The sequence below is a fragment of the Triticum dicoccoides genome, chromosome 5B (genome assembly GCF_002162155.2).
Source record: "Triticum dicoccoides isolate Atlit2015 ecotype Zavitan chromosome 5B, WEW_v2.0, whole genome shotgun sequence".
Classification (NCBI taxonomy): domain Eukaryota; kingdom Viridiplantae; phylum Streptophyta; class Magnoliopsida; order Poales; family Poaceae; genus Triticum; species Triticum dicoccoides.
The window spans coordinates 69,938,798-69,952,727 of record NC_041389.1 but is presented as its reverse complement, the minus strand read 5'-3'; the positions used below and the strand labels follow the sequence as shown (position 1 = coordinate 69,952,727).

The 13,930-nt window shown below is 52.0% G+C and overlaps 1 protein-coding gene across 1 annotated transcript; it reads right to left on the bottom strand.

Moving 5' to 3' along the window:
• Positions 1-252: 252 nt before the first annotated feature.
• Positions 253-672, bottom strand: LOC119309100 (the record flags this gene model as incomplete). The annotated part of the gene is made up of 1 exon (XM_037585181.1): positions 253-672. A coding segment is annotated over one exon (420 nt), but the record flags the coding sequence as incomplete, so codon positions are not given.
• Between the last annotated feature and the right edge of the window lie 13,258 nt (positions 673-13,930).

The window sequence follows — 13,930 nt, the reverse complement described above, 5'->3', positions numbered from 1 at the left end:
GCCAGTTGCATCGATGCGGAAGAGGAAGCAGACGCCATCGAACAGGAGCTGCGAGGCCGGGCGATGACGCAGGAACGAGCGGCGACGCGAGATCGATCGAGGCGAGCGACGATGCGATCGAGCGAGCGGCGACGCGAGAAAACGAGCATGCGGCGCGGCTTGGAAAAGAGGCTCTATTACCAAGTTTGGTTAGGGTTGCGTGGGGCATAGCCTCCACATATCTCGTATATATATAGGACCAACAATACAGAGTTAGATTGCAATACGACACGTATAAGACCGTTTCCAACAGACGCCCCACTTGGGCTCGCCGATCTGCACGCCGGCGGCCGGCTGGTCCACCGCCGTCGTCTTGTTGAGCACTGCACTGGCGACGGCGGGCACCCTGGGCTCCGCCGGCACCGACGACGGCTGGGCTGGCACCCTCTGCCTGACACGGAACGGGTTGAAAAACGAGCCCCACATGCTGAGTTGCTCCTGTCGGGTCACGCCGACGTACGGCGGCACGAGCGCTGGCATCGCCGGCCCGGTGCGCGCGGGCGGCGCGCCGGCCATCCACGGCATGGACGCGCCCACGGTCGCCGCAAGGAGCTCGAACACCCCCGGAAACCACAGGCCGCCGGTCAGCGCGGTCGGCAGCGACAGGGGCAGACACTTTTCGGCGCCCACATTGATTTATAGATAGATATTTTTAGTTGTGTGCATCTTAGTTATGCAGAGTTTTATCATTTATGTTGTTCTACTACTCAGTTTTGCCATCAGAACTTATTACTGCTCAAAAATGCCATTGTTATGCGAGATGTTTGCTCAAAAATGTCACAGATACTTAAAAAATGTTATCATTCCATTAGATATTTACTCAAAAATGCCATTAGACACTATTATTGTCAGGTCAAACTCGCTGACCGTGTTATATGAATAAAATACCCCTAGATCCACATGTCAGCTTTCTATGTCTCACAATTATAAATGTGGGCCCCACATGTCAGGAGTAAGCAATCAAATGATTTTAAAGGAAAATAAGAATGTTTTTTGGGATCGAGTGGGACCCACACTTTGTCATAGCTAGTGAGATAGAGGGAGAACTGGCACGTTGCACCATAGGTATTTCGGTCATTATAACATGATAAACGAGCTTTGAGCTAACAGTAATAATGTCTTGTGAGGATGCGCCTAACGGAGAGATGACATTTTTTAGCAATTAAAATTTCTAGTTGTAAAACTGAGTAGTGGGACACAACTAATGGCATAAATGATATACATAAACCCTAAACAATAAAGCACCCTTTATCGGAAAATAGATAACAAATGAACTTCTTTTTTAATCATGCCATGATTGATTGCTAGTTCAAAATAAACATCACAAACGTCAAATATCTATTGCTCTATCTAGAAACACGTGACTACCTTGCAAAAGTGCATACATCTATTGTAATCAAACTCGGTTTATTTTCTAGCTTGGGGATACCACGGAGGTAGCGCACGTTCATACAAACATGGGAATAGAAGACCTGGTTCCACAAAACGAGTAACATCTAAGGCATATCTTTATCTTTATCTTTATCTTTACCTAATAATAAAGAGAATTGGGTTCCTGCCCGTACGTCATAAAAACTATCCTCGAAGTTGGCAATAATTACCCACCAATACCTACCCGTAAGTGGCAAAAACGATTTGTTTTTAATTTCAAATATCGCTCCCGGGTTTTGTTATTAATAATTGATACAGTATAATAACAGCAACGGATGAGTGGCGTGATGGCTGGGGCCACCACACCCCACACAGGAGACCAGAGACCAGAGTTTGATCCTTGGATCTCGATGCTTTTATCTTTCTTTTTACCTATCTTAATCTTAAGCGCAGTAATGGGCCAGCCCATGTGCGGGTCGTGGCGCCCCCTGTTTTGTATTTCCCTTTTTATTTCTATTTTGGTTTTCTCCTCTAAAAATTAATTTCAGATTCGTGGTGCCCCCTATTTCTTATTTTTTTTACTTTTTTATTTCTATTTTGGTTTTTTATCTCAAAATTAATTTCGGATTTCCAAAATATCAAACAGTTACGAGTTCTAAAAAAAGTAAGAAAATGGTAAACTGTTTGTGAATTTAAAAAATATTCAAAAAATCACAAAATGTTCATGACTTAAAAAATTGCTCACATATTATAAATAAATCATGATTTCAAATGAATTTTCATGAAATAAAAATGTTCATGATTTTTTAAAATGATCCAATATTGAAAGCATATTCAGGAATTTAAAAAACATGTCCATCAGTAATGGGCCAGCCCATGTGCGGGTCGTGGCGCCCCCTGTTTTGTATTTCTTTTTTTATTTCTATTTTGGTTTTCTCCTCTAAAAGTTAATTTCAGATCCGTGGCGCCCCCTATTTCTTATTTTTTTTTACTTTTTTATTTCTATTTTGGTTTTTTATCTCAAAATTAATTTCGGATTTCCAAAATATCAAATAGTTACGAGTTCTAAAAAAAGTAAGAAAATGGTAAACTGTTTGTGAATTTAAAAAATATTCAAAAAATCATAAAATGTTCATGACTTAAAAAATTGCTCACATATTATAAATAAATCATGATTTCAAATGAATTTTCATGAAATAAAAATGTTCATGATTTTTTAAAATGATCCAATATTGAAAGCATATTCAGGAATTTAAAAACATGTCCATCAGCTTTTAGAAAATGTTCACAAAAATTAAAACACATCCGTAAATAATGAACCAAACTAATTGTAGCTTCCATAAAGGTTTTATTAGGAGATCTATAGAGCTCTTAGGAATACATTATCAGATAGACTAACTAAAAGTGAGTGATTATTGGAAAGAAATAATTCTTAAGGTAGAAGATATTAGGGGCTCACTGTTACTTGCTGATCATCAAGATATTCCTCAAGTTTGAATGTCATCGATGTCGTTGGTGAGATAGGCAAGAGAGAGGAGGGATGAATAGTAGAGAGAGTGTAACAAAGGTGCATCTTACTCGCGTCCTATTTCGCCCCACACGCCAACTGGGAGGGAGGAGCTCTTGCATTTAGGACGTGAAAACTGAAAAGGACATGAACACGGTCCATTGCTGGATAAGGGTTAGGCGATGTTGTATTAATATATATACACACAGGTTAGGGCACACACGGAAACTCAAAAAATGTGTTTCATGTCCGACTTATGAATTATCCTTTTGATTACACCTTTTATGGTATATAAATTATTACAACATCACATATTTAATTTATTGGGTTAGGACGTGTGTGTTTTTTCTCCCGTTGCAACGCACGGGCACTTTTGCTAGCAACAAAGACGAGAAGTTGGCGTTGCTTGGCGGCCTCCATCGGTCGATCAACAATGGCCGGCGACGACCTGCCTGTCCGACCTCCCCGACTACCTGCTACGGTGCATCCTCCGCTTCATGCCGGCAAAAGAGGGCGCTATCACCAGCGCGCTCGCGCGGCGGTGGCGCTCGCTCTGGCTCTCCTCCGGCATCGTCAACCTCGACTCACGCTCCTACGACCACCTGGACAGCTATTTCAGGCGTCTTGCCATTGTGCGCGACGCCAACAATGCTCTCGCCGCAGCTGACGGCGGCGGTTTCCCGGTGACGAAGCTCACCTTCTGGTACGTCGAAGGAGCGGACGACCCGTGGGACTCCCATCTGTCCACCTTCTACTACGACGACATGCACGAGGGGCTGCGCGATATGTCCGAAGGCCTCGGGGCCATGCTCCACCGCCCGGCGTCCCGCCACCTCGAGGAACTCCGTCTCGGGCTCTTCTTCGGCCCGCGCCACCAAGAGCTCATGCACTTTCTTAGCATCCCCTACCTGTCGTCGTCGCCGGCCCTCCTCAGCCAGTGGGCGGAGATGGTCCGTGAGTGGGGCCCTCGCGGGTCGTTCCCGCGGCTGGTGGAGCTACGGCTGCACCTGTGCCGCGTGTCGCTCCATGTACTCCAGGGCGCCATCGACGCCGCGCCCCTGCTCGCAACTCTGCAGCTCTACGGCGTCCACATCAGTTTACGACCAATGGCGGACCCCCAGCTGAACGCTCCCTCCATCTCCGCTGCCCCAAGGTCACCAGCCTCGTGTTAGTGGGTTTCAAGTGCTGGGGCCGTCAAGGGAAGAACACCATGGAGCTCGACGCTCCGCTGCTGCGAAGCTTCGCCTACAGGGGGCCTCCCCGGTCAATGTCATTGTCGTTCAAATTACGGCCACCGGACATGACACGGGTAGATTTGAGCTTCCAGGTTCCAGCTGCTCAAGTTGGTACAGACGACAGATTGTGCCGACACTTCTGGAAATTTATTCACAACTTCAGCGGTGCAAACACCATCAGCCTCAACTTTGAACTGTCAAACACTGCATGTCTAGGCTACTTCTGCTATTAAATTCTCGACTGTCATTGTGTTTTCTAATTTTCAGGCCCATCGATTCAACTGAGGTGTTTATTAATTTTGGATTTAGTTCATGATTTTAATGTGATTTCTTGAAAAGCTCTATCTGTCTAGGCCGTATAAGTATAGGAGGAAACTCAGGTGACGAGCACCACTATTGTAGCTAACTGCACCACTACACCACTATTCATGTACCTGGATGATCGTGGGCGCTGTGTGCTTTGACTAGGCACAGGGGCACACAACGCTCTATAGTTCAACACCCCCTGCAGTCGTGACGTTGCCGGAGGAGACGCAAAGGCTGGACCGAAACTCAGAGAAAATGTTCGACGGCAGACCCTTGGTCATCACATCAGCGAGTTGCTGGCGAGTAGGGACATGTAGGACGCGGAAGTCGCCGAGCGCCACCCGTTCTCGAACGAAGTGGATGTCCAACTCGACATGCTTTGTGCGCCGGTGGTGCACAGGGTTGATGGAGAGGTAGACGGCCGAGATGTTATCGCAGAAGACGATGGTGGCGGAGCGCATTGGATGAAGGAGCTCATCGAGAAGCTGACGCAGCCAGATGCATTCGGCGACTGCGTTGGCGACGCCCCGGTACGGCCTTAGCGCTGGAGCGTGAGACCGTGGCTTGGCGCTTCGACGACCAGGAGACAAGAGTGTCGCCGAGGTAGACGCAAAACCCCGAGGTCGAGTGGCGCGTGTCCGGGCAACCAGCCCAATCTGCGTCAGTGAAGGCCCGAAGCTCGATCTTGGCAGCAGGATGGATCCAGAGCCCCAAGTCGCTGGTGCCGCGCACATAGCGAAGTGCGCGCTTCAGCAGGCCTTCATGACAGACACGCGGGTCATGCATGTGAAGACACAGCGGTTGCACGGCGTACGCAAGCTCGGGGCGGGTGATGGTGAGGTACTGCAGAGCCCCGGCGAGACTGCGGTAGGCAGAGGCATCGGTGACCTTGGGCCCGTCGGCGGAGGGAAGTTTGGACTTCGTGTCGACAGGTGTGGGTGCAGCCTTGCAGTTGTCCATGGATGCACGCTCGAGTATCTCCTCGGCGTACTGTTGTTGCGACAGGAAGAAGCCGTTCACCGTGCGCGTGACATGAATATCGAGGAAGTAGTGTAGAGCGCCAAGATCCTTCATGGAGAACTCAAGGGTGAGCTGCGCGATGAGATGGTGAAGTAGGGCTGCAGTTGAGGCTGTCAGGACGATGTCATCCACGCGGAGTAGCAGGAAGGCCGTGTCGTTGTCGCGGGCTTAGGTGAACAGTGGCGTGTACTAGCGTGTCGCTGTGAAGCCGACCGTGGCGAGGAAGCCGGCGAAGCAAAGGAACCAGGCGCGATGCGCCTGTTTCAGCCTGTACAGAGACTTGCTCAACCTGCAGACATGGTCAGGCTTGCTCTCATCGATGAACCCAGCAGGTTGGAGGCAGTAGACCTCCTCGGCAAACGTGCCATGGAGGAAAGCTTTCTTGACATCCAATTGATGGACAAGCCATCCGCACGAGGCAGCGAGCGTCAGGACGGTGCGGATCGTCGCCGGCTTGACGACGGGTGAGGAAGTCTCGCCGTAGTCGACACCGGGACGCTGAGTGAAGTCGCGCACCACCCACCTTGCCTTGTAGCGCTCGAGGGAGCCATCGGCGCGTGTTTTGTTGCGGAAAACCCACTTCCCTGTGATGATTGCGGGCCGGCCGGGGAACAAGCTCCCAGGTGCAGTTGCCGACGAGCGCCGCCAATTCCTCTGTCATAGCCGTGAACTAGTTCGGGACCTGGACGGCAGTGCGAATGGAGCGAGGGATTGGCGACACCGTCGTGGACGCGGGAGCCGTGGCGGTGAGGTTGTGGTAGCGCCGGTTCGGCCGGAACACGCTGTTCTGGGCATGCATGATCAGCTGGCGAACAGCTTGGGGGCGTGGCGCAAGAGGCGGCGAGCCGGTGGATGTTGAAGAGGAGATGCCCGACGTCAATCCAGTGGCGGATCTTGAATGCATGGATGGCCCGGACGAGCTCGCCGGGGCATGCGAGGTGGAGGGAGGCGACGCAACGTGCTCGACAAATGGGCCGGAAGATGACCCTAGAGACGAGCCAGGCTGGGGCGCGGATGAGGACGCCCCTGCTCGGAGCGACATACGCTCATTTGAAAGTGGAATTGGCACCATGATCAGAGCGGGAGCGCCATGAGCTGATCCCTGCACAGGTAAGAAAAAACTGATGATCGGGTTAGATGGCGATTGTCGTGGAATAGTCACGGCAGATGTCCTAGTGTGAGGCCAATGCATCTATGCGGTAGCTTGAGAGGGGTTGATCGAGATGAGTGACGTAATACACAAGACAAGGATTTAGACAGCTTCGGGCCCCGGGAAACATCATCCGGTAATAGCCCTACATGCTGTTTGTGGCTAGGTCTCATTATGCTCATGAGGGAGACGCTGCATAACCGGCTTTCCTCTTAGTTGTGTCTAACCTTAGAGATTATTTTCTTGCTTGTCCCTCTTGGGGTGCTGTCGGTGTCAAAACCGGCGGATCTCGGGTAGGGGGTCCCGAACTGTGCGTCTAGGCGGATGGTAACAGGAGACAAGGGACACGATGTTTTTACCCAGGTTCGGGCCCTCTCGATGGAGGTAAAACCCTACTCCTGCTTGATTGATATTGATGATATGGGTAGTACAAGAGTGGATCTACCACGAGATCAAGGAGGCTAAACCCTAGAAGCTAGCCTATGGTATGATTGTTGTAATGGTTATGTTGTCCTACGGACTAAAACCCTCCGGTTTATATAGACACCGGAGAGGGCTAGGGTTACACAGAGTCGGTTACAATGGTAGGAGATCTACATATCCGTATCGCCAAGCTTGCCTTCCATGCCAAGGAAAGTCCCATCCGGACACGGGACGAATTCTTCAATCTTGTATCTTCATAGTCTTGGAGTCCGGCTGACGATGATAGTCCGGCTGTCCGGACACCCCCTAGTCCAGGACTCCCTCAGTAGCGCCTGAACCAGGCTTCAATGACGATGAGTCCGACGCGCATATTGTTCGGCATTGCAAGGCGGGTTCCTCCTCCGAATAATTCATAGAAAATTGTGAACACCAGGATAGTGTCCGGCTCTGTAAAATAAATTCCACATACCACCGTAGAGAGAATATTATGTACACAAGCTCAATCTGCTGACGTATTCTGTGGCATGACGTCGCACCACCACCAAGCCTTTACTGGAATCATTTTTTATTATACCACCTCAGCGAGTTTAGCGAAGCGGTTTCCTTGGCACGTCTTGTCGAAGCAGAGATCGTGTTCCCCTTATTCCGGGATTCTCATCAATACGGACATGGGTAACCCAACCGCGCCATTGATGGTGGCGCTTGGGAGATAAGCGACTTTTACCAGGCCGGTGGGGACGCATAGTTTTCGTCCGCCCATATATAAGGGGATAAGGATCCACCCTTTTTACCTACGCCTTCTTCCTCCTTTGCTTATCCATCTCCGCGCACTCTCGAGCTCCAGCGCCCAAGTCCGTGCATCTCGTCTCGACCTTCTCCGACCATGTCCGGAGCGGGAGGCAAATGGTTGGCCTCCTCCGTTACGGAGGAGCACATCGCAAAACTGCGTAGCGCCGGATACCTTTATGGCGACATCGCGCACCGGCTGCCCGACAAGGGGCAGCTCATCCCCACCCCCAGGCCCCATGAGAGGGTCGTATTCCTTCCCCACTTCCTCCGCGGACTGGGCTTCCCGTTGCATCCCTTTGTCCGGGGGCTCATGTACTATTACGGCCTGGATTTCCACGATCTGGCGCCAAACTTCATCCTCAACATCTCGGCGTTTATCGTCGTGTGTGAGGCCTTCCTCTGCATCCAGCCCAACTTCGGCTTGTGGCTCAAGACCTTCAACGTCAAGCCGAAGGTAGTGAAGGGCGTCCAAGCGGAGTGCGGAGGCGCCATGTTGGGCAGGATGCCCAACGTCATCTGGCTCGAAGGGGCCTTCGTGGAGTCCATCAAGGGATGGCAATCGGGGTGGTTCTACATCACCGAGCCGCGTGACCCAAAATGGGCGGCGACCCCTGAGTTTAGATCTGGTACCCCGATGCAGCTCACCTCCTGGAAAGAGAAGGGCTTGCTATGGGGCAGTTCGGAGGAGCTGACAGGACTCCAGTCCTATCTCCAGACCCTGGTGAACAAGAAGCTCAGGCTTGTCAATGTGATCCAGGTCATGCTCATCCGCCGGATTCTCCCCTGCCAACAACGGGCCTTCAACCTGTGGGAGTTCGATCCGGCACAGCACCGGACTCTGAACGGGCTCTTCGACACGACGTATGAAGCCGTCTGGAGGGTGCTGTTCAAGGGCGGAGAAGCCCCCGCGTCCGTGACTGAAGATCGCGGATTCAACACCAAGCGCCCGGCCGATGAGGTAAGCTTCATTATCCTCTACGGGATAGTTGTTTTCTTTCATAGTTTGACTCTATGTGGGATCTAAAACTCCCAATGCCTTTGACAGGACTAGCAGAGGACGTCCGGACAAGTAGACTGTCCGGCTCCCCTTCCCGAAGACCTAGTGGACGCCCGTTTAACGGGGCTGCTGGTTCCGGCACTCTATGTGGTGCCGGAGAAGAAGGCCAAAAAGAAGGCCACGGGAACTCGAAGAAGTTACCGGCGCCAGGTGCTATCGGACTCATCGTCCGATGGCTCCGAGGCGGACTCCTTCCCCGAAGACGAGGAGGAGAAAGAGGACTCTCCCCTAGAGGAAGGGGAGAGGAAGAGGAAGGCTTCCCCGATAGGGGAGGCCGAAGGGTCCAAGAGGGGAGGGACTATTCCCCCGGACAGCTCCGCTAACGCCAACGTTGGCGACGAAGAGTGGCCCTCAAGGGCCAGGCCTCCGGCAAGATCGTAAGTATCCGGATTCCCGAATGATTTATAATTTCTCTTTTGTGTCACATAGTGTCCTTCTAATGCCGCACACTGCCTGCAGTCCGGCCGATGATGATCTCCCCGCTTCGTCGAGCGGGTCATTGGCTCCGTCGGATGTAGATTCCATCCCGACTGCCTCACCCTTCGCAACGCTGAGGACGCCGAGGTGGGATCCCGGGAAGGGACCCATCAGGAGGAGGCTCCGGAGGCGCCACAAGGCAGCCTCCTGGACTTTGCGCCGGACTCCACGCCGGAACCCGCAGCGGTTCCGGAGTCCGGCAGGCGGCCCCTTCGCAAGAAGGGCAAGACCGTGACGCCGGCGGCCTTCGTCCAACCGGAGGCGCCGGACAACTTGTTGGAGGCGCTCAAAGGCGCTTCCATCGAGGAAGAACACCGCACTATCATGAGTGCGGTGATTCAGAAGGTTCAACTCGCCAAGAGCGGGCTGACCGAAGCCTGCAGTAGCCTTCTAACAGGCTTTGAGGTAAGAAAAAATATGTAATGTAATACCACATAGACAGTAGCCCCTGATGCTCGGTTCGGTGTTCGGAAAGAAAAACCGGATTGAGGATCTAAAAAAGATATACGCATGAATGCTAAAAATTGTGTCAATATGGATTTGCAGGCTGCGCTGCTGACCTCTGCCGCACTGACTGCGGAGGTTGGTGTGTTGAAGCAGGACCTCGAGCGGTCCGAGCAAGAGCTCGGCCTTGCCAAGAAGCAGCTCGAGGACAAAGAAGGTGAGTAATACCATCTTTGAAGTTGTACCTTACAGAAAAGTATTTTGGTTGCAATGAAAATAACAGGGATAACGTGGGTATTGCAGGGGCGACGAACGAGGTGGCGACCCTGAAGGAGGCCGTGTCCGCGGCCGAACGCAATGCGGCCGCGGAACGAGCGGAGCGGGAAAAGCAGGAGGCGCGGGTGGCGGAGGTGCGGCAAGAGCTCCAGGCTCTCATGGAAAAGCATGAGAGTTTGGAGCGCGACTCAAAGACTCGAGAGTCCGAGCTTGCCTCGGCTCTTGAAAGTGCCAAAGCCGCTAAGGCCGAGGCCCGTAAGGCCCTCCAGGAGGTTGAGGATGTGAAGAAAATAGCGGCGGGTAAGGCATTTTTCATGCAAAGCAAGCATGTTAATGTAAATTACCTATTACTTACCCAAATTCGGAGCTCTCCAGGGGCGTTTGCAGATCTGCCACGCAGTGTGTCTGATGCCGCCGCATTCTACCGTGGCGAGGAGGGGAGCTCAACGGAGAAGGTCTTCTGGTCTCAGTACGCTGAGGCCGGCCATCCTGTGCCCCCTAGCGACCAACTGAAGCAGCTGGTCGAGCTCCACAAGGTAGCCGAGCAGGCCATGAAGGGCCTCATAGTCCGGCTGTGCCTGGAGAGGCTATGCCTGGGAGCTACTTCGGCCTCGTGCGGCCGCTGGTGGATGCGTGCCCCTGGGTGGAGGTCATCAAGCGCTCCGCCTGTATTGAAGGTGCTCGTCGGGCCCTTGCCCGCGCAAAGGTGCATTGGGGCAGGCTGGATGTGGAGAGGCTTATCACTGACGCGCCGCCAGCGGGCAAGGAGTATCGCACACCCGAGATGTACTATAAGTCTGTCCTGAAGGGTGCCCGCAATATTGCGGATGAGTGCCCCAGAGATGTAATTATTGAGTAAACTAGCAATGTGTTATCCTGTGCGCTGAAAACTTTGTTCATATGCGCTAAGCAACGCTTATTGATTTAAAATATTACCTTCTGTGCGGCCGTTTATAAAATCTGAGAGATGGCAAGTCGTCGGCTTCAGCCCCCATGCCACTAGTGCTGGGGTGTTCGGGATAAACTTGAGCACTCTTGTTCCCATTTTTGGGTCCATCTAGGGAGGCGCTCAACACAACGAACAAGGCAACCGGACTTATAATGCTTGAACACTCTCACTTAGCCATAGAATTCTATAATTTTAAATTTCGGCGAAGTTCCTAGTATTCGGAAGACCGAGTTCGGGGCGCTATCCACACCTTGGCCGGACATTATCTGGTTCTTCGCTCGAAGCGGCATAAGTCTTTAGGGACTCGAAAAGACCTCTCGAACAACGACCAGTCTCTCGCCTTATCATGACAGTCAGTTTTAGCTTTCTCCACTGAGGCGCTCGCCCAGCTCAACCGGGGCGCAATCGCAGTGGTTCTCCCAGTGCTACCTTAGCCGACAGAACGGAACGTAAGGTACCAAAACATGGGAGCCGGGCAAACCCAACTATTGACCCAAGACATGATTCGGAGCCGATTCATATAATGCTATAAGTTCGGGGTGCCGCACTTGTGAAAGTGTTCGGACTTATCACACCATAATGCGGGGAACATAAGCCCCTGGTGTATTCGGCCGTACCAAAATATACGGGTGCGAGATGTCATTAATGAACATATATGTAAAGTAATGCAATTATAGGCAAAAGGTGCTGCATTGTTTATTCAAGGAATTCTGCCATGAGTGCAGAGTGATACAAATAGTGCAGTGAGCAAGGGATTGGACTAATTAAACATGTCCCCCTCCAAGGGTGGGCTGCGGACTGGTGTATTTAACAAATTTAATGCTCGTAATGGAGACCACCTGAGTGTTCGTCGCAGCCTTTGTCCCTCCCTGGCTGTTGCATCGTGAGTTCGGCAGGTTCGCCGCCGGATAGGGCCTCTAGTGAACGGAGTCCTGTGTATAAAAAGAAGGAAAAATAAAAATGAAAAGAGCGACACACTTGGGAGCCCCTGGTGTGGTTGAGCCGCACTCTGGGCCTGTTGTGGTCGTGCCCCTCCCCCTATGCCCATGGTATCTCCAGAGCGTAATGATGTACGCGGAGAGCTGGTCTTGCAATTATGCGAGGGCTGGGGTTGGGGCTGCATTGCTACGCGTGCTCGGAACGTGCCAGGTGGTCTTGGTTGATCTTGCTCCGGGCGCGTTTGGCCGTGTCTGGTCGTTTAACGGCCGGACTCGAAAATTGCCTTAAAAGGCTGCTCTGTACTTCTGCCGCGAGAGCCGCTGTGTGTTCCTCTGTTCGGAGGGAGCGTTCCGTATTTCCATTGACCGTGATGACTCCATGGGGGCCTGGCATCTTGAGCTTGAGGTATGAATAATGCAGCACCGCGTTGAACTTTGCGAACACGGTTTGTCCGAGCAGAGCGTGATAGCCGCTGCGGAACGGGACTATGTCGAAGATTAACTCCTTGCTTCGGAAATTATCCGGGGATCCGAAGACCACTTCCAGTGTGACTGAGCCTGTACAATTGGCCTCCACACCTGGTATGACGCCTTTGAAGGTCATCTTTGTAGGTTTAATCCTTGAGGGGTCTATGCCCATCTTGCGCACTGTATCCTGATAAAGCAGGTTCAGGCTACTGCCGCCGTCCATCAGGACTCTCGTGAGGTGAAATCCATCGACGATTGGGTCTAAAACCAATGCAGCGAATCCGCCATGGCGGATACTGGTCGGGTGGTCTCTTCGATCGAAGGTGATCGGGCAAGAGGACCATGGATTGAACTTCGGGGCGACTTGCTCCATCGCATATACATCCCTAAGTGCACGCTTCCGCTCCCTCTTGGGTATATGGGTTGCGTATATCATGTTTACCGTCCGCACTTGTGGGGGGAAGCCCTTCTGTCCTCTACTGTTCGGCGGTCGGGTCTTTTCCTCATCATCGCTGTGCAGCCCCTTGTCATTGTTTTCGGCAATTAACTTGCCTGCCTGCTTGAATACCCAACAATCTCTGTTGGTGTGATTAGCTGGCTTTTCGGGGGTGCCATGTATCTGGCAAGAGCGGTCGAGTATTCGGTCCAAATTGGACAGACCCGGAGTGGTTCTTTTGAATGGCTTCTTCCGCTGACCGGGTTTAGAGCCTCGGAATCCGGCATTGACTGCCGTATCCTCATTGTTGTCGCCGTTAACGCGGTGTTTGTTTTTGTTTCGACGTGACCTGCCATTGTGGTCCTTAGTGTCCGGACTGCCAGCATTTTTGCTAAGGTTGTTGCTGCGAGCTAGCCAGCTGTCCTCTCCCGCGCAGAAGCGGGTCATGAGTGATGTGAGGGCTGCCATGGATTTCGGCTTTTCCTGTCCGAGGTGCCGGGCTAACCACTCGTCGCGGATGTTATGTTTGAAGGCTGCGAGGGCCTCTGCATCCGGACAGTCGACGATTTGATTTTTCTTTGTTAAGAACCTTGTCCAGAATTGTCTGGCCGATTCGTCTGGCTGCTGAATTATGTGGCTTAGGTCATCGGCGTCTGGTGGTCGCACATATGTGCCCTGGAAGTTGTCAAGGAATGCGGCTTCCAGGTCCTCCCAACACCCAATTGACTCTGTGGGCAGGCTGTTAAGCCAATGCCGAGCTGGTCCTTTAAGCTTGAGCGGGAGATATTTGATGGCATGGAGATCGTCGCCGCGGGCCATATGGATATGAAGGAGATAATCCTTGATCCAAACCGCGGGGTCTGTTGTGCCATCGTAGGATTCAATATTGACGGGTTTGAACCCTTCAGGGATTTGATGATCCATTACTTCGTCTGTGAAGCATAGTGGGTGTGCGGTGCCTCTATATTGAGCAATATCACGATGTAGCTCAAGAGAGCGTTGTCTGCTGTGTTTGGCCCGGCCGGAGTTGTTGTATCCGGCGCGG